Source organism: Oculina patagonica, chromosome 9 (genome assembly GCF_052425735.1).
Source record: "Oculina patagonica isolate OP01 chromosome 9, crgOcupat, whole genome shotgun sequence".
In the NCBI taxonomy this organism is placed as follows: Eukaryota; Metazoa; Cnidaria; class Anthozoa; order Scleractinia; family Oculinidae; genus Oculina; species Oculina patagonica.
In genome coordinates this window covers 200,219-221,142 of record NC_135766.1, presented here as the reverse complement: position 1 = coordinate 221,142, position 20,924 = coordinate 200,219, and the positions used below count along the sequence as shown (strand labels likewise).

The window sequence follows — 20,924 nt, the reverse complement described above, 5'->3', positions numbered from 1 at the left end:
TTGTTTTAAGATGGTTTCATTTACTAGTGCGTTAAAATCTGCCTGTACAATACTTTGTCTTTTCTGTTCGAAATTGATTATCATCCTTTTTTTTACATAATAATGATGTATTATCAAACATTACAATATGGGACGCACATTCCGAACATTACCGAGGTTGGAATTGATTTTCTGGCCCAGAGAAGCCTTTACATTTAAACCTTTGCCATAAAATAATCCAAAAAAAAATCACTATTTCTGTTATTTTTTCCCTTTACCTTTCTCTTATAATGTAATAGTGCTGGGTTGATCGAAGTACCCCTCTCACTCACTCACTCACTCACTGCCCATTGTGCCCACTGGCACGTAGGGCAGCAACAAGGTCCTCCACTGCTGTCTGTCTTTGGCCAGCTGTTGGATGGTGTTCCAGCTTTGGTTTAGCCCCTCATCTGTCTCTACTGTACGTCGCCATGATTCTTGGGCCTGCCACGCTTGCGCTTTCCTTCGGGTGTCCAGTAGTGCTGTCTTTGTGATGGATTCGTTTTCCTTTCGGATGACATGGCCATCCACCTCCAGCGCCGTTGCAAATAAGTCCCTGTCCTCCTGTTTGCACCGCAAAAGTGATCCTTGTTGGAATTGTTTGAGGCCAGAAGATGCGAAGTATTTTTCGCTTGGTATGGAGGTTGAAGCTTCTCTAGATCACTTTCTAACATTCGCCAATTCTGACCCATACGGTGGGACGTTGTCTGCTTGTTGTCTGCCCTTTTCCTGGGTGTTCTGGCTTGTTCCCGGCTCGGATCTTGCCTGCACCACCTCTTCCTGCTGCTCCAAAATGCTCGTCATTGGGGGTCTTTCCTACCTGAGGGCTGAGGGTTAGAGTTGTTTAGGGTCTGCCTCAGTTTTGGTGGTGGCGTCCCCCTGGTGGCGTATTGCTAGGCTGTCTTCTCCTGTGGCTATGGGTTGGAAGCAGAGCTTCTCCGAATCTGTCCTCTAGGTGGGAGGGGTCCACCTGTGCCCCTGGGATGGTCTTCGTGTACGACGCAACTCACTGTGTGCATGAGAATCCCTGTCTTCGCCTGTCTTAAAAATTACTTTCTCTCGCTATGAGGCTGATAGAAGCTCTGGGTGATCTTCTGGGAACACTGGTGGTGCGCCGCTGTCTCTGTGTATACTGTCAAAACCTGAATTCTCCGCTCGGGCGTAGTGCGAGTTGATCTGACCCTCCGGCCTTCTCCTGGCTGCTTCTTCTCGGGTGATTTCAGTGGACAGGGGGTGACGCCACGCCAGATTGCAGTCACTAGGACTCTTGTGGATCTTTTGTGGTACTGTCTCCTGCACCTTCTCCTGCTCCCACACTGCAGTAAACAGGGGCTGTAGAATCCTTGCTGAAAGTTCAGGGTCAGCTTTGAAAAGCTCTGCATTCAGTTTGTCTCGGCCAGGAGCTTTGTTGTTTTTTAAGGTTTTTATGGCTGCAATGATTTCCTGCGTGTTTGGAGGGTCTATGTTCACATCCAGGTCGGTCTCAGCCTCTTGTGTCAGCTTCAACTGTGGGTGGGGGTCTGTTGAGGACATCCTTAAAGTGCTCTGCCCAACGAACTTCCTGATCTCTTTCGGTGGTAAGCAGCCTACCCTGTACCCCTCTGAATGCGAGTAAAACGAAACTTTTGTAAACAAACACTGATTATTTTACTTATCGTGACTGCTCGGCTGCGTTAGTACTTAGGCTTCTAGTCTGTGAGAACGCTTTCCTTATCTGCATGCTTTCTCAGTGTCGGCCAGGGTTTTTAGGTATACGGTATATAGGGCTATTTTAAATTGGGCCAACAGTATTTTACGCTAAAATTGGGCCTCTTATGGGTATAAGGTACAACGTATACTGTGTTTTATATGAATTTGAGTGGAAATTTTGGTTGAATCGAGTAGATGTTTTTCGGATATATAAGTATATCACTTATTCCTTCTGGCCGACCCTGCTTCCTGGCGATTGGATTCTGGTTTTATGTTTGGGTAGGGACCTCGTGTTCTGTACCTTTAAAAAATGCGCCAGACACTCACTTTCAATACTTGTGTTTTCTTTGACGCACCGATAAATATGCTTGTACCCCCCCCCCCCCTGCCAACCCTCCCTCCTCCCCACCCCCTAAAAAATGTCTAGGGTTATCCAACAATGAATTAGCATTCCCATAACAATACTGCTAGCTAGTCTCTTCATTCAACGAAATTGGAGCAAAGCTTGCGTTTACTTTGTTTTCCTTTTGAAAAAAAAAAACAGACAGGGAGTTAACAAACGTTCCTTTGTTGTTTCTCGAGGTTCAGTGGTTTGCTTCGAAACTGCTGCTGCGTGTAGAAAACGTACAATAGATACTTAACAGGACGATGTCAATATTTAATTGCCTTAGCAATATTGCTGCGGACTTGGTAACGGTAGCGAAATGGACAATAAAGTTTGGAAGTTTTCGTTCTGATATCGACCTTAAATTTGGTTTTGAAGTGTTATAACACGTAAACGAATAAAGGAGCTCTACAGATCCCTGCGTATTGTATAATCGTGCCTTTAAGAGACGGGCATAATCGGCTACCACTGTTGTTTGACTTACACATTTGACCCCGTTTTTGCTTTCTATTACGCAAATTATGCATATAAAAGGCACTTTGCTTCTAATTATTAAGGGTAGTTGTTGACGAAACAAGACTTTTCAAACACCGCTGTGTTTATTGTTGATATTAACATAGGGAACTAACCAAGTACTCTAAGTACTCGCTTATTTTTGAAAAACAGACAACTGGTTTATAAAGATATTTTGTGCTGCTTTTTAAGGTCCAGTGGTTTGTTTCGAAACTGCTGATGCGGGACAAAAACGAATCAAAGATACTCAACAGAAGGATGTCAATATTTAATTGTCTTGCCTTATCGATATTGCTGCGCGTTAGTTATCGGTAGCGACATCGACAACAAAAGTGGAATTTTTTTTCCTGATATTGATCTAAAATTCGGCTTTGATGTGTTATTACATGCAAACGAATAAGAGGAACTCTACAGAACCTTGTATTTACGTATAATTGTATCTCTAACAGACGTACATATCGGGTACGACTGTAGTTTGGTTCACAACTTTGACCCCGTTTTAGCTTTCCATTACGCATATTGCACATACAAAAAGGCATTAATTGCTTTCAATTATTAAGGGCAGTTATTGACTTTACAAGAATTTTCAAACACTACTGCGTCTACTGTTGATAGTATGAGGGAACTGCTCAAGTACTCAACATAATTTTGGTATTGCACGTGTTGTTATCGCGATTCTTTTTGAAAAAAAACAAACAACTGGTTTATAAAACTAGCAAACATCTTTTGTGCTGCTTTTCAAGGTTCAGTGGTTGGCTACGAAACTGCTTATGCGGGTCAATAAAATACAAAAGATATTTAACACAAGGGTGCTTATCTTTGATTGTCTTAGTAATATTGCTGCGGGCTAGCTACACAGGCAAAAAGGAAATAAAATAACATCTCGAAGGAATATTGTCCCAAATGAAAATACGCGGGCGCAAATAAACAATGCTTCCTTAAAACGTCATTTATTGTGATTATTATCAATATCGTAAGCCAGATAAAATCCATATAGCTAACACTTTTAATAAGCTTGTCGTTTTCAATAAATGTTATTCTATGAACTAACTAAACTTAGGCCTATGAATTGTATAGGTGGAGTTGAAAAGAGCTGAGATAATGTTTCGAAATATAATCAACTCATGGATGGTAGTACTTTGCGAATTTGCACTTTCCAATTGAACTTCGGCATAGAATTCTCGTAAAAAGTCGCCTAATTTAGCTCGTCCATAAATAAGTAAGACAACAATTCGTTGCTCTCTTTGAATTCTCGTCTTGTTTTTTTGCTTCTTAATCCATTTTTAGCTGCATAACAAATAGCAATAGCCTTGCTTTTTTCTTTCCGAATACTGTTTCACCCAGCGAGAATCTGTCAAGACTGTGTAACTTCAAGGCTCCCTGTGCGAACTTCAATGGTTTTCCCGCGTTAATAAACGTAAGCTGATTGGCTTATAACGTGAACCAATCACCTGCAGGGTCGATAACGCATTCCCGACCAACCGAGTTCCTGATTTCAAGAAGCAGGTTTTCTATTTGGCGGCATAATATTGATAATAATGAAAACTGGAGGTATTCGTGATGGTAAAGATCGAAAATTCGGTCTGAAAGTGTTAAAAAACATGGAAAGAATTAAAAAAAGAGCCCTGCAGATCGTGGATTTTCATATAACGCTACCATTTTACGCACAGCTAGGACGTCAGTTTTGTTCGCACCTTTGACCCCGTTTTAGCTTTCTACATATAAATTACGAAAATAAATAAGCACTTTGTATTCAATTATTGAGTGTTGTTGTTGACGATACAATATTTTAGACACAACTGCGTTTTGCTATGATAACATGGGAGACTACTCAGGAACACTGCGGAATCTTGGCATTGTACACATTATTGTTGGGATTCTTTTATTCATTTGTGGCATCGGGGATCGATTCTATGGGTTCTTTTGGATGCGAAGTTACTATTTTGGAATTTGGATCGGCATTGTGGTGAGTACAGTCTGGAAGGTTTTAGTCTGTTAACGTCCATTTTCAAATTCATAACAGTTTGACAGTTCGACTGGAGACTGTCAATTCTCAATAACTGTTGATGAACCACTGGAAAAACTTTTGGAAGAGAGATGATAAAATTATGTAGGAGCAACGAAAAACAACAATTTTAAAATTGAAAGAATAAGTTGATAAAAGTTTTAAAACATTCGCTCCATCGCCGATCTCTAAAGGACAAAAATACGCTTTCTTTGCTAAGCAAATGCGAACAAAACATCATATTTTTAAAGAAGTGCGCACAGAGGCAAACACCTGTTACATTTACATAAATGCTTCCTTCCATCGACATTTCAACCAAATACTTAAAATTTTAAGCACTATTACTTTCTTCCATGCATGTATAAATATTTTTTTTATTGCTTGGAAAATAGTACTGTTCGATATACCAATGACTTCGTTGTTTAGAAGCTTATAGTGGTGCGTTTATTGATACTTCAATGTAATATGAACGCTTTTGCTTTTGTTTACATCTACATCTACATTGAATATGTCGGTAAAAAGTCCATACGGATATCACACCAACGTCTAAAAAATAATAACTGAAAAATTCTAAATTAATTCTAAAAATCTAAAAATTCTAAAATTATATGGGTAAACCACTAAATTAATAAAAATGCTCGCGCAGTCCAGACTGGAAAGACGTAAGAGAGTCGGACTCAACAATCGCCGCAGGGAGTGCATTCCACTCTCTTATGGTCCTCGGAAAATACGAGGATATATGATTAAAGTTGTGAAAGGACAAAAAAAATTATCAGAAGATTCCTGTTGATATTTTTTATTAAGAAAATAACGAAAGGAGCAGCATTACGGAAGCTACGTGATCGATAAATGCGAAGAAGCAAGAAAGCAGTCCTTGTATAATACTTTACACTTCGTTGTTTTGTTATTTTGCGGTAGCAACTCGTTTACAGAGATTTGTTTATAGCTGCTTGATAACATGTACAAATTGCAATTGATAAATAAGAAAAAGCAAGAGCACAGTCCTTGTACAACGCTTTACGTATTTTTATCTTGGTTAGCTACTGTTTAGCTTGTAAATAGAACAAAACATTATGCGTTCCGCGTGCATGACCTCTCCGCAAGTATGCAGAATACGGCATGTTTTCTTGTCTTTCTTGACTGGTTCTGAAATGACGTTTTAGAAAAAAATTACCACGCTGTTCCATAACACGTGTACTTTGGAGTTCCAAAATTATTACTTTTCACACTATCTTTAATCACAATAATGAAGACAACTGACAGTCTCTGAAACAGATAATAAACAATAAACAAACTAAATGGATTTAAATCCACTGTTGCCACCTACAGACTTGAACCTTTGAACCCGTTTAAGTTTGTTTTTCTTGAAACTTCCGCTAACTTAAGATAATTGACGTCAGAAGCTTGAAACGTCATCATTCAAACACATTAGCACCTTGCTTGATACGATTTAAAATGAACCCGTACAACGATAGAGAATAGTTAACCGTTTTTCATTAGACTATCTAAAGAAAAAATGCAATGAAGTCACCCGTATTTGTTTTATAAAGGCAAAAGAAATGCTGCATGATGTTCAACAAAATAATGTTGAATGCAAACAGTCGAGCTTGAAAGACTTTAAAAGCACTTGTATTGTATTTGAGCAAACCATATATGCGCCTTAAGTTCACCGTGAAACGTCCTAATTCACAAAAAATCGAACTCGAGTTTGTATCAACCTGTGTAAGCCTAAGCACGCGCGCTGTTTACTATTCACGGCTGATTGCTTCTTGTCTTTATTGCCTTATGCAAACACTATAATTGAAAATAGTTAATTACGACATTAACTTTCTGTGATACATTCATCAACCTTTAATTCTTCCAAATGATACCAGGACAAGCTGTGGAGCTATCAGTGTTTCGTTCTTCTTCTTTTTTTTGGCCATAATCATTTAAAGACTTTACATCGTAGTTTTCCGGACCATAACGCGCGTTGACGTTTATTTCCGAACATGCTGTGTTATAGAAATGAACAACAACTCGGCCAAAACGTTTGCCTATTTATTGGACTAAGTTAAGTAATATACATTTAAGGGTACCGGTTCATGATAATTTCATCATCGAAAAAACGCTCAGCTCAATGCCGATTTGCAATTAGGTTACAAGCATGATTATTCCACAAGGTTAAAGCGCGGTCGGCTCTGAAAGCGAACACTGTACTCTTAAATAGTTACACACTCGATCACTACATGTTTAAGCAGTGTTTAAATGCACATAACTATTACGCAAGGCGGTATATATGACTGCACTGACTCACGGTTTTTAGCTAGGGCGGCGTGTTAGTGAACACAGCTTATTACATCATGAACCAAGCAATTGACATTAAAGCACTACTGCCACATGCTGTGAGTATCAGCAATTGATGTTGAAAATATGTGTCAAAGATTTAGAAAAATACAATGCAATAAACAATACAGCCCATCATTTCAGGTAAATAATAGCGGGAAAGAAGCTTCAACATTCATAAGAAGAAAATGTTTACTATTCAATGCAACACTGCAATCAAATGCAGGTTGACTAAGTCAGAAATGAAATAAAAAAGACCGACTCAAAAATTGTAAATTTGAAGCGCAATCTGTGTATCTTAAGCAGTGTAAATGTCGAAATGAATGGCGGATTGTACTGTAAGGTAGTGTAAGTATCGCTTTTGTAGGTATCTTCTCTGTAACTGGTGTCTGTGTTTGGAATATAGATGGAATACCTTGAAATTATGGAATAGAGCACTTATCGATTCCGATCTCCACGTAACGGAGCACCGATTATTTCAAAAGACCTGTTTATGTGCTTTACTCATTAATTTTCTGGTTTGCAAGCTGATCCTGGGTTTTGTTGCAGATGATGATCACAGGATTTCTTGGTATTTCCGCAGGCCGGAACAAAAGACCGTGTCCTGTAAGTTGGAGTGATATTTTTTTAATACATTAATTTATTTGCTACTGTGATCAAACTGAAAGCTACCCACGTACTCTTTGTGTTTTACAATCTTTCTACTTTATTGATTAATCGATTGCTTTATTAATTGATTGTTTGATTTATTCATTCATTCATTCCTAGTAACCGCGATAAGAGTTTGTTGCAAGTTTGTTGTTTGTTATTAAGAACTGTCAAGTTCCATATCCCAAGGATTGAAGCTATAAGGTTCAAATAAGAAGGATGTTCTGAAAAATATCAATGTCCATCTTTCTTGTTTCATTCTAGGGGTTCAAGGTTATAAAGCTGATCTCGTAGAGTGACATGATCTGATATCTCTACCCTGCGTTCTTGTGGTATAGAGCTCGCTTGTAGAATAGTTTACTTGATCGTCAAGAAAAAAACAAAAACAAAACAAAAACAAATGATGTAATGTATATGAAATGATTCATATATGAACTGCGGATGTATATGAAAGTGATAAATGATCATCGCAGTAAATTTCCAATTTAAGCAATTGGAAATAAAGAAGCCTGAAAAAAAAAAAAAAAAATTCAGGGTTGAAGCCCTGAATTTTTTTCAGGCTTCTTTATTTCCAATTGCTTAAATTGGAAATTCACTGCGATGATCATTTATCAGTTTCAAAACAAAAACAGTAACAATAATCGTAAAGATGATATGTGTTTTCCCCGAATCACTAGGTATATTCTTTTTTTTTTTTTATCAAATGTTGTTTTTGTTTTATTTTTCAGAGTTGCGCCTTCCTATTTTTCGCTTTAGTATCATCATTGCTTGGTTTAGGAATAGCTGCCATCTACGGCCTTTCCATTTCAGCGCTTGGGCCATTTGTCATCTTCTTTCCTCTAGCAAAAGCCGTATCTTACGGCATGATCCTTCTCGGTGTCATTGAGGCTGTCATAGGATTATGGGCCACTGTATGCTCTTGCTTGATGTGCTGTGCTTCGCCTCCACAAGCGCAGGTTAGTTGTCCTTTAAAACCGTTACTGGGCATACAAAGCTAGTAGGCCATTGGGTCGTAGCTTATTACCGGTTTCCGTTTCTGGAAGCGCCCAAATTCGGTCCTAATAATGAACCGCCTAAACATTACTGATTCCTTGTCTTTTTTTCTTGTGATAAATATCAGGAACAAAATGTAGTGTACAAAACTGGCAATGACTTCGTCCTGATGCAAGGACCTGATGGAGCTCCCATGGCTGTTCCAGTGCAGGGGAGGGCTGATGGGAGTACCCTCCAAGGGTCCTTTACAGGACCCCAGAACGGTCAGCCTCAAATGATGCCGATACCTGTGCCTGGATATCAGTCCCAGAATGGAAATGTTGGTTTGAATGCAGGCCAACTATCCACATTAGAGGCTCAGGCGTTGTATCATCAATTGAAGCCAATGCCCCCTTATGAGGGAGTGCCAGTGCCTACTTATGGTGACGCAGAAGCTGATACGACTGGAGGGATAGTCGCGGGGTACCCACTTGAACAGAATAAGGTTTACCCCAAATTGTCCTAATTGGTGGACCCACGGTGAGGATCATGTCTACGCTCGTTTTTTCTCCGCGGTACAAATAATTTCATGTATTATTTAAACCCCGTTCTCTCTACCCGAAAGGCAGTTCATCCCAATCAAGGCCGTTGCTACGACAAATTTGTCAATCAGTAGATACGACTGCAATGAAAGCAACAACAAACCAGCTTTCAATTAACACGCTGTGTTGCCTACCTTTTAAAAATATGTCGTTATTCCGCGACTGTTTGTTTGTTTGTTTGTTTTTTCGTTAAACTGTCTTTTTTTTTAATCTAAGATACCATTTTTAGCTTAAAGTTTACCCTCGCCTTTTTATGTTTTCTTTCAATAGAATCCAATAGAGTTCTGAGACGTGTAAGCTCGGTATAGCCGCCAGATTGACACCAATGGACAACCAAGAAAAAATATTTATCTCTAACTTGCTCAGATTTAGTCGTTAAATTTATGTAGAATTAGTGTTAAATAGATGTCATATGTTATAAACAGGTCTTTTGTAGGTTGAATATTAATCCCTGGGACATACAAGAGGAAGGGGAGTGGCCACTGGACGCTTTGTTAGGTAATTTTGACAATGAGATATTCCTGTAAATCTAAAATATCAGTAACCCTATCTCGCGGAAATTTTTAATTTTCCAGCCATCTGTCCATGATTTCTGGAGCGTTGTCTTTTGGTTCATTATTACCTATAATTACCTTTATTTCAAACTTTCCAAGAGATTGAAGAAAAGTCCAAGCTAGCGAACAAAACAAAAACTTAGCGGAGTATATACCAACTCAGTACCATCAGTACCATGACAACGGTTAAAGCAACTTTAAAGTTATATATCAAAATAAAATTCCCTCAGTGATAATTTTCCATTAATAATTCCGATGATTAAACTCGGTTTAGCTTCATAATCAAACTGGTCACTATTTTTTCAGTTGGGATTTATTTTCACAATGTCCACAATAAGCACGGAAGTGGTATAAATTCCTTGACATTTAAATAAAATGTTTCATCGTGACTTAGTGACTTAATAAGTAAGTAGTGCATTAAATCACTCACTTTCACTATACAGTTGGATCGGCGATATGTTATTATTGTCACGTCAGCCATATAAGCAGGAGACTAGGGTTCGATTCCTCGCCAGCGAACCTTAATCTACTTGGCCTGTTTGATCGTTTATATATACAGTTATAGTAGAAGTTCCATTAAGGTTACACTGAAGTAAAATAGGAGTATGGCTTCCAAGTTATCTTGTTTGTAAACCATCAATGCAACACTCGATAAAGTATATACTTTTTAAATTGAAATTCTATTTTTGCCGTTTTTGCGCTTTTTCAAGTTAAAAAATTCATACAAATTAATGAGGCATCAAAATAAAAAGTTGAGACACCCTTTTTTGAGACCAATATATCTAGATAAAATTCAACATAAACTTTTAGGTCTTGATATAAATCTGTCTTTAAATAAACCTCATGTCGCGCAACATCATAACCTCACGCAAAATGGTGACGTTGCTTATTATGGTCTATAAAATTAAAACAAATACAAATATAGAATCTTCATTCAAGCTTTCAGAAAATATATACTTTGTTGTTGGGGTTTACATTAATGTTTTGCACTCAATGTCACTTGAACGCAAGCAAAAAAATTACTTCTGTGTAAAGGCATTGAAGACCTTCTGATGTGGGCCTTAATAGAATGGGGACCACTCCATCCATGTGCACTATTCTAACACTTAGTATTTATGGACTATTTCTTGATGATATTGAAATGAATATTCATTCCTCGATGTAAATTGCAACAGATTGCTCTTATTGTCCCACGCTCGTGTCATTCTTGAAAAAATCATCTTCATTAGTCCTGGTGTTATTTGTTTTTTTGTTTTTTAAATTACTATTACTAGGTACAATTGATGTTGTATACTGTCCATTATTTCCAAATAACTACAGCTTGGGATTACGGTTATGGAGTGATTGACAAAGATTACCCACCTGTTCAGTTTGAGGCTAGGTGTCTCGTCCTCGATATGAACATTAGCAACACACCATACAAAACACACAGGCTTGATTGACAGGATGCTGTAATCTGTGTGATTCAACTTTCCATACAGTTGTAATGATATAAAGGACAAGGACTGTAAAACCTATCAGTATATAAATAGGGCACGAAGTTCCCGGTGTTGTGGTTTGGCCTATTTACATGTATTCATGGGTTGCGTGGTGGGATGACACCATACAGCTAATTCGAGAAAGGTTGTCGCCAAAAAATACAAAAGTGCACGCGACAATACAGAATAGAAAAATGGGTAAAAGTAGAGAGCTACTGCACGTGCTGAATAATAATAATAAGCTGACGACATGATGAACTCGAATTTGCATGTTTACTTCCCCTTAAGACTTGTGGAGACAAGCTACTTTTGGTCCCCTGAATTTCAGAAAAAAATTTAAAACTCAAAGACAGGCGACAGTAAAAGTAAAGTCATAGAAAAAAGGCTTCCTGGGAGGAAAACAAGATCTTTACGTGCAAAAATACAACCTCGCTCGTACATTTCCTCCAGGCCAATATGCAAACCTCGAGTAACTACCCAGACCATCTTTCGGCCTTGTCGTGCACTTTTTTTTTTTTTTTTTTTTTTCGATAACCTTTTTCGAATTAGCTGTAGACATGGACGGATGGCTGCTGCCGAAGGCGCCTGATATGCTAATGCCCGATCTGAAGCTCATTGAGCTCTGTAAATGTGCTATACAAGAACAAATATCATTCATTTATTTTTTCTTTACAATCAACAAATCGGTTAGTGGGTGAGACACGTGCCTTAAGCATTTCTGTTTATTTGGATTACCTGGCCACTGATTTATAATTTTTGGCATCAGATGACAGTTTCACAATAGGAAGAGGTTATAATTAATTCTAAAGTTTTGTTAATATAAAGTAAAGTAAAAGTAGTCAGTGTTTAACTGTATTATCAAATTATGTTTGTGTTGTCGGTATTAATCTATAAAAGCTCTTAGCTAGGTGAATCTCGAAGTGAAGCGAATGACTACTATAACCAAGCATGTATTCACATATTCTCATTAACATTTGAAGTCTCATATTACTATATATACAGAAGTGATTAATATTAGAGTCTAAAATATTAGAATCTGTTATTTAAAAAATGGTTTGTCATGTTGCTTTTAAGCCCAGCATGGTATAAGCTCTAGCAATTGTAAGCCAGGCTCTTCCAAAACTGTTAACACGAACACAACATTTTAAACGTAATTGAAACATTGCATTTTTTTTGCATGATTTGTTTTGTAGAAGCTGGTGTTATTAATAAATTAAATTAAAAAAAGAAACACAAAATAAATACAAAAAGATGGAGAATTGTTCAATTTGCTGCATGTGAATTAATTTTTGTGAGAGTGCTATAATATTCTCTAAAATGGTAAAAATATTTTTTACAAGGCTAAAAAGTTATAAAATTTAAAAAGAAACCAAACGTTTTCGACTTGTTGTCATCATCAGGGTTGATGACAACAAGTCGAAAACGTTTGGTTTCTTTTTAAATTCATAACTTTTTAGCCTTGTAAATAATTTTTTTTTTTGTGTAAGAGTATTGGTCACGATAAACAAGAAAAGCTAAAATCGAAATGCACTAAGGAAACGAACGGTTGTCCGGTTCATTTTCATTTATACTGATCATAGGTTTTTAATCAGCACCACAGTAGCGCAGATGACATGTGTGCACTGAAGGTGTTCTATTGATGTAATAAACGAAGTAATCAACGCAGTTTCGTACATGGACATTAATGGCCCAAGTACAGCAGTCACTCCAGCTGAAACAGACCTGCCTGGTGACTTGGCCCTCTTCAAGTGTAGGATGAGCTCCGTTTAACCAACCAGGGGCATGGGTCCCACGGTGGTACAGCAGAACACATGTAGTGGCCATTTTTGTCCCTGCATCTCCATGGAAACGATACCAGCCAGGATTAAGGTGATAATTGCAATCCATAAGTCCTTCACTAGTACTGTACGTGTTCTTTCTGTCTCCACCGGTGAGGTTCTGATAGTTTTGACATTCTAGGATATCAAATCAATACATGCAATATACAAGGCGTCACTGAAAACTGATTACCTAATTATAGGAAATCAACAATAAATGTTATTCAAATTTATCGAAATTCGCGTAAATTGTATATATGGAAACACGTTTACTGTAAGCATGTAACCAGAAATTTTCTTAATTTCGCGTTATTTTTGTTACGCGTAAATTTTTGTTCGCGATGTAAAAATGTTTCGTTATATTCCTATAATAAGGTAACCCTCGAACGTAAAAGAAAATTCATGCCTCTACAGCATTACAACTGGAAGTCCCTTCACAATTGTGCTAGCTTTTCTCGTCATAATTTGGCTAAACGAGCATTTTTTTGGTACTTTTTCCAAAAAAAAAAGCATTGCTAGGATGACCTTTTCTAAATTTCTGTTGATTAAAGTATAACTTTGGGGGGTCATGAATGGCCAATTTTGCATTGCTCGTAAAATCAGGCTTCTGCTCGCAATGCTCGGAAAATTTTAGTAAGTGCTCGTTTGTTCGTAGTCACATATTTTTTACAAGTGCTCGCATGCTAGGTTTTAGAGGTGGCTTTTGAAAAGTGCGCTCCGGCGCCGCTCTCTCTCGCGTGCTCGCGCGCTCTGCTGGCGCTCGCTCTCCGCCATTCGTCCCCTCTTGCTGGGGGTTCCGCATTCTTCTGCGTTGGACTCGTTCCAGCTCTCCACATTTGTTTCTTATGTCCTGGTGGGCCCGGTCGGTCGGTGGATTATTAGTCCTAGTCCTTGCTAAATCAAACAAGATGGCGTCAGACACGCCATATCACATCGCACTTCAAGAAACGACGAACGCTTAAGACATGCCATAACACGTACGAGCGCACGTTGTGTTACATAATATCAGACTAATTTGAGAAAAGTAGGGTGAATAAAAGCATTAAGATAATTTTCACTTCATTCAGTTCAAGCTAGTTGAAGTGAAAAACACGTAATGCCTTATTTTGCATGTATGTTTCAAAATAAAATAAAGCAATTTTCCAACCAAGGGAGCATATAAGCATATTTTGGACTTTATATGGAGAAAAACTCGAGCATTGCCAGGAGCGAGCATAGATGTCTTTTTACTAGCATAATCGTCAGGAGGGGCCTAACAACGGCTAGAGGTGGAGGGGAGGGGGTATTGGGAATTCGGCCAAGTTTTTTCAACAGTCTTTTCTAAGATTGTTACAGCACTTGAATAGTTAAAAAAAAACTACCACCCCCCCCCCCCCCCTCCCCTCACACACACACACACACACCACACTTTCACTTAGGTTTCTACCATATCTAAAATAAAATAAATAATTAAATAGATAGATAAATAAAAAAAAAAACAAATAAATAAAAATAAATATACCAACCAGTCGGCACGGGCACGCAGTTTGTTATACCATCTCCCATGTATCCATAGTAACAGGAGCAGCTGTATGAACCAATATTGTTTTGACATTGGGCATTTACGTGACAGACAGGTTTAGAAGCACTACACTCGTCCATGTCTAGAGGATAATACAAAGAACACTATCTGTTATTTGTAAAGTGTGCGTTGTTAAATAAGATAAGCTAATAAAGAAAATGTTGTAAACCAAATTGTTTCAACTTCCGCCATTATTCTAATCAACTCTGCGCCCAACTCGAACAATCGATCCCCACCCCCGTCACCCCTTAAATGCTCCCAGTTTATGAATTATTGTTTATAGTATGCGCAATTATTTCAGTATTAGAGCCCCTTCTTGTTATTTCTGGCCCCAAATTCCAAAAAGTCCACCTTGTCATATGCTTTCATTTTCCCAATGGTCATGCAGTGGACCTTTTTAAGTTCATATTTGAGCTGAAAACTTCCTTAAGTTTGAAAACCAAAGAGTCGTTTAACAAACCAGTCGTTTGGCCTAAAATGTCAGGCGATTTTTTTTTTGCCACAGTCGAGTCGTCTTTGATTGAAGGATTAACAAAACAAAAAACCCGGACCAAAAATCAACCTCCCAAAAATCCAACGTTTCTGACCATGGGAATGATATAGCACAAATAAAAACATAAGAAGTTGAAAGATTTTGTTTGATTATTCATTTAACCTGCCCGCGCTGACTTTGAATGCTTTTAACTTTTTTTTCAAGATTCAACCAAACGCTGCCAAACTTGATAGATCGGTTGTTGTGTCGGGAACTTGACGTTAGTATGGCAATAACAATTTGACAGGCTTGTTTATCAAAATCTTTAATTTTGGGTTTTTCTGCACCGTTTTCCGCGCCGTTTACCTGTACGGACTATATTACAACCAGTTTATACCACATGCAATGAAAAGCGACACTATCCGTAGCCATTAATCAACAGCAATTACGCAGCCCAGATTGTTTTTTAATACTTCAAAAAATCTCTAGTTAAATCAAAACCACCCCAAATATCATCCGATAATCTCCGTCGCTTAAATTCCCGAGTATTCCCCCGCCCCCGGTTCTGGGCCTGAGTCGTGCTATTGACTACTATTTCGAATCTATCTATTTCCAATTAGTCTTAACGCTTGTGTTAATGGTTACTTCATTTCTTTTTTTATGATGTTCTCTTACGCTGATCCCATCGCGACCTAAGACTTGACCGTTATATATCTAAAAAAACAAAATATTCAACTTCTGTTTGCATATCACAGAACGCCTGAACGACCTCTCCTAGCCTTACGAATAAAATCCAGTAATAACCGCTAACCACCTCTCTTCGTTCACTCGACTTGATTTCCTTGCAGGAGTTTGCAGGCAATTCAGGAATTAAACCGAGACGGACTGGAAAGAAGGACATAAACTAGTCACATTAAATCATATTTGCTTGGGTAACAAACCTTTTCATGTTTTGCACACGTGTTTCCAGAGACCAAAGGCCAAACCATCTACATTGCAGCCCAGAGGTGTTGTTTATAAGATCAGTTGCGTTGACTTCAATTTCGTGTACTATGGACAGACAGACAGACAGACAGACAGACAGACATAGCTTTCCACGAAAGACTTTTCCTCGGTTCCTGGCATTCGCAGAGAGACAGCAAGGCGGGAAACGAACATGTTGACATCCCGGATATTTACAAATCTCTCGTAAAGAAGTACGAATATAATTAAAGAGGATGTACTGTGGCCTCCCCTCACCTCCATGTTAGAAATCACCAAGTGACTTGCCAGATGACAGGATATTCCCCAACCGGAAGCTGGGAGAGGATAAAGTCGCTAGCTCCCATTTATTCCCCGTCTTCATTGAAATAAATATTTAAGGTTTGAAAAAATATATTTTGAATACCAACTTCTTGTGTATTTTTTAACCTTTTTGAGTCATTTTTTTGGATAATTGTCCAACGCCCACAGACAAAGATGATACAGACGATTGATAATTAACTGCATAAATTAGCATGCGTACCTCGTTTGATGAACCTTTTCATATAAAGCCCATCTTTTTCCGCGACGAGATCTTCAGGTGTAGCCTCATTAGTACGATTGTTTAATTCGCAGATCTTTTTATTTACGGCGTAATTGAAGCTTTGACAAATGAAGTTATTGTCACACGCCATCGAACATTTGAGCGAGTTTGAGGTTCCCATCGACTGAAAGATGTGTCGCTTTAGCATCATGCCGTAGATCGGTTGAACGCTTCCACAAGGCTCAGTATGGAAAGCTGAAAGCACTTGACCAACCCAAAGGACATGGCAGATTCCCAATGATATTAGACGAATTCAACTTGGATCAATTTCATGATTGATAAAATGGGACCTAACACAAGTCAATTATTTTAGACAATTATCATTGTCTAAAACTACTAGCTACAATTTATGTTATATATGAAATCATATCACATTCCCCCTCCGCATGTTAAGCAACCGTTAAGGTAACGGGGATCAGGTTCCGCCTCATTGGTATGCATTTTGAAAAGTACGTGTGTACACGGAGCGCGCCGACTGATTCTGGTAGTGGTCGAAATATTTATGAACAGGCCCTAAAATGTCTCTGCACCGTTAATTATACAACGCGTTGTCTTGTAAAATACGCTATTATTGTTCTTTCTACAAAAGCCCGTAGAACACAGGTCCCCAACCTCTTTGGGATATATAGACCGTGTCATCTGTGTTCCACATGGTATGAATGTTGTCATTTTTTAGCGTCACGGCGACCGTTGCGTAATGGCAATATTTTTAGAATTTGTACACCCACACATCGCTGAGCAAGGGTCACATAGTCTATATCTCCCACGGGGCTTGGGGTGCCTGTGGTGGAATAAACTTTATTTATAAATAGTTTTGCATATTGTGTTTGCAAGGGAAGCCTTAGGAAGCGTAACAAATCAGCAATTTTGTTCCCAAGATTTCAGCTAGGGTAGAAAATTTCATTTGTTGACAGAAAAGGGGGGTGGGGGGGGGGGGGGGGGGTAAACTAAGTGTGTTGTTGATTGTCATCACTGACGCCAAATGCTAAAATTAGCTTTAGAAGGAAAAGCTGAAGACTTCCAGTTTTAAAATAGTAAATTGTGCGCCTTTAAAAGCTAATAACTCTCAACTCTCAAACTTGAAATTACAAAAGAAATTCGAGTCAGATATGATCCAAAAGAGATTTTGACTGATCACTGGGTGTAAAATCGCGTTGTTTGTGTGTGTTCTTCCTGAGCAGAAAACGTTGAAACAAAATTATGTAGTTAAAACGTTGGTAGTTTTTTAGCGGAATCGGCTTTCAAAACTTTATGATATAAAAACAGAAATTCATAATGGATGAAACGTGTAACCTGCTCTCACAGCGTTTCAATATTCAGTTTTGCCAAGTACCATATGTGACCCTCCACGGGAAAACAGGGAAAAAGGTGATAGCACGCTCACAACACGCTAACATAGCACGCCTAGCGTGTCCTAGGACACGCTTTATGTGCATATTTAATTCGTACAACAAAGACGGAAACACTGGGTTTTGTTTCGGTGATCCTAACACGCTAAACCTTTTGTTTAGATAAGCGTGCTCATCATAACACGCTAAGCGTGCGAGAAAGCACACTAAAACACACTAAAACGAAAACCGCGAGAAAACACACTAGAACACGCTTGAGAAAAAAAGACACGCTAGAACACGCTTGAGAAAAAGACACGTTAGAACACACTTGAGCAAAAGAAGCATGACAGTTCAAAGTGTGTGATCGCTTGTCTTTTTTTTTTTTTTCCCTTCATTTACCAAAAACAATAAACGACAAAAAAAAACAATTAGCAAAGCGTGGATTCCGCAAATAACACTTCCTGTTATCGAAGTTTTCATGTTCAAAGCGTGTGATCGCTTGTTTAAAGGAAATACGCGTATTGACACATGTAACAACAATTTCAGTTTTGCGGTGAGTTACTTGAATTCTAACTTAAGCGACATAAGTTTCTTACAGAACTCAGGCCCGTAACCAGGCCTTTGCCATAGACGAGGCAACATCTTGCTAGGGGGTTTTGGGGGCCGATTTCCTCCAAAACGTTTGAAATCTAGAAGCTCTGAATTTCTTTCAGAGACATTTTTCATGAGGAATTCCTTGAGAAAAATAAATATTGTTCAACTGAATATTATTTTCCAACAAAACTACAACAACAACAACAACAACAACTGTAAATGTACTCTTGCACTTACAGGAAAAGATTAATACAGGGAGGAAATTAACGTATTCTGTTTTTAACGTATTTTGAAACGTATTTTGGTTTTTATTTTGGTAAAAATCTCGTCGAGGCAAGTGCCTCTTCTTGCCTCTTGCTTGTTACGGCCCTGGAAACTATAGAAATTAATTATTTGTATCCAAGCGAAGTTTTCAGACTACGCAAGGACGATGAAATAGGATTAATTAACAAATTTAACTTTATTCAATCAAGCTTGTTCAAAACAAGATTACGCCATCGAGAACGAGCTAGCGCGCCCTATGAATTTAATTTCCAAATATGGTACTTAATGGAAACGTATGTGCAAACGCTTGGTACAATACGAATCATAAGAAAATTACACGTTATAACCCTCATGGGTTTAAAATTAAACTAAAGTAACACCCTGTCAATATTATGACTATCTGAACAACCAAAAATTGTCATTACTCTGCAGCAAAACATATTGAAAGCAGACGGATTTATAACTGGAAGAATGTGTCTTATAAAGAGGGCAAAAAAAGTGTCCGGCTCGATCAAGAATGCTTGTAATTTAAAACAGAATTAAATCCAAGCAACGGGTATTATCTTCCGTTGTTAAACTCGCATGCTGTGATGGATTCTATGTCATTTCCTTTTAAATTTCAGTGCACAAACTATGTAGTTTTATTATATTTTGTTTCTACTCTGAACCGAATAAATAACGCAAGTACGCAAATTAAATTTGTACCGATTTGCACTACAAACAAAGTAAGAGGTGATTATTGGATTCAAAACCCTGTGACGATTATCTCGCCAATGCAATAAAATGGGGAAAAAAGTAAAAACAGAAATCTTCAGTTTGCCCATGGCACGGCAGTTTTGAATTGGACACTATACCCTGATTGGTAACGGCCAATTTAACTACAAAACGTAGTGTTTTGTCTTCATCGATATGACAATAATTTACATTTATTTATATTTTTTTTTTAAATTTTTTTAGGGCCAAAAAATAAAAATAAAAAAAAAAAAAAAAAAAAAGAAACACATACTCTCAAAAAAAAAATAATAAAATATTAATATTTTTTACACAATAAATTATAATAAAATTTTTTATATAACTTATATATATTTTTATTTTATTTATATTTAATATTAATGTAGCTTTTAGTTTTTAGCAGTGTCCCCTATTAGTATGGTTTTATTTTCCAGGCTATAAGGCTTTGACACTTAAATAAAGTTTCTTATCTTTATCATACATCGTCATCGAAATGTTTTAATGTTGACACTTATCGTCTTTTCCATTTGTTACGTTTTTTTCTGTCACCTTTTCTTGAAAACTTTCAACTACGTACATTTGTTAGTCATGTTTAGAGTGCGTTATAATACTGAAACTCAAGTTTTGGTAGAACAAAACGGACATTAGTATTTTCGGAGATGCATAATTTTTTTTTTTGTTTTGTGCGTACGCATAACAACATAGAGAAATGAATTATCTGTAAATGCGAAATAAATTCTGAAATCAACCATCTGCACACCTCTTAAGTCAGTAAACTGAAAATAATGTTTGCGTAAATTATTTTTCAAGTCCACTTACCTGGGATCCTATTTTGCCTCTGTTTTGCGCTCACTTAGCTTTCGATGAATGTTAATGATCGAAATGAACCCATGGGCCAGATCAACATCTCTTTCAACAAAAATGACTTATCAAAAACGAAACGAAAAACAAAAACGGCTGGACTCGGCTTTGGTAAATGATTCCTGCTGTTAAGGTAATTATATCTTCGCTGAATTCATTAAAGGATGAAAACTAAAACAGTTTTTAAACAAAAAAAGGTTGACCGAAGAGTTAACAGAAACAGTTAGTCTAAGCCATAGGTTTCAGCGTATGTATACCTTCGTTTGTCAGTCATCCAAGTCAGTTAATATTTCTGTTTTGCTTTAGCGCTAGCAACGCTTTAGGGCCGGCTAATTATAATCAGAGCTTGTATAGGCAATTTAGAAGCCACAGGGTAGCTATTTCAAGAATTGGCACTCTATTCACGAACCAAAAATAATAAAATAAAATAAATATATGTTTATAGTGGTCATGCACTTAGCGAATAAAAAAACGAATACATTTTCTCATTTTAAAAACGAATACATTTTCTCTAAGAGCTTCTTTCTTTGTGTACAACA

The 20,924-nt window shown here is 37.6% G+C and overlaps 2 protein-coding genes across 2 annotated transcripts; one reads left to right on the top strand and one right to left on the bottom strand.

The window, feature by feature from the left end:
• The first annotated feature begins 4,424 nt into the window (after positions 1-4,424).
• On the top strand, positions 4,425-10,355 carry LOC144666700 (uncharacterized). The gene is made up of 5 exons (XM_078528082.1): positions 4,425-4,571; positions 7,485-7,541; positions 8,312-8,539; positions 8,704-9,095; positions 9,428-10,355. The coding sequence occupies exons 1-4, from the start codon at positions 4,425-4,427 to the stop codon at positions 9,079-9,081; spliced, it is 810 nt and encodes a 269-aa protein (XP_078384208.1). The 3' UTR covers positions 9,082-9,095; positions 9,428-10,355.
• Positions 10,356-11,501: 1,146 nt separating this feature from the next.
• Positions 11,502-16,051, bottom strand: LOC144665397 (pancreatic secretory granule membrane major glycoprotein GP2-like). The gene is made up of 3 exons (XM_078526654.1): positions 15,981-16,051; positions 14,512-14,649; positions 11,502-13,144 (listed from the first exon to the last, which is right to left on the bottom strand). Exons 2-3 carry the CDS (start codon positions 14,645-14,647, stop codon positions 12,774-12,776), a joined length of 507 nt encoding a protein of 168 aa, XP_078382780.1. The 5' UTR covers positions 14,648-14,649; positions 15,981-16,051; the 3' UTR covers positions 11,502-12,773.
• Positions 16,052-20,924: the final 4,873 nt, after the last annotated feature.

Coding starts and splice junctions, on each gene's coding strand:
- LOC144666700 (XM_078528082.1), top strand. CDS start 4,425: ATGGGAGACTACTCAGGAACACTGCGGAATCTTGGCATTGTACACATT. Junction 7,542..8,311: donor GGAACAAAAGACCGTGTCCT/GTAAGTTGGAGT, acceptor TTTATTTTTCAG/AGTTGCGCCTTCCTATTTTT. Junction 8,540..8,703: donor CTTCGCCTCCACAAGCGCAG/GTTAGTTGTCCT, acceptor GATAAATATCAG/GAACAAAATGTAGTGTACAA.
- LOC144665397 (XM_078526654.1), bottom strand. CDS start 14,647: ATGGACGAGTGTAGTGCTTCTAAACCTGTCTGTCACGTAAATGCCCAA. Junction 13,145..14,511: donor CTGCGTGCCCGTGCCGACTG/GTTGGTATATTT, acceptor TTGATATCCTAG/AATGTCAAAACTATCAGAAC.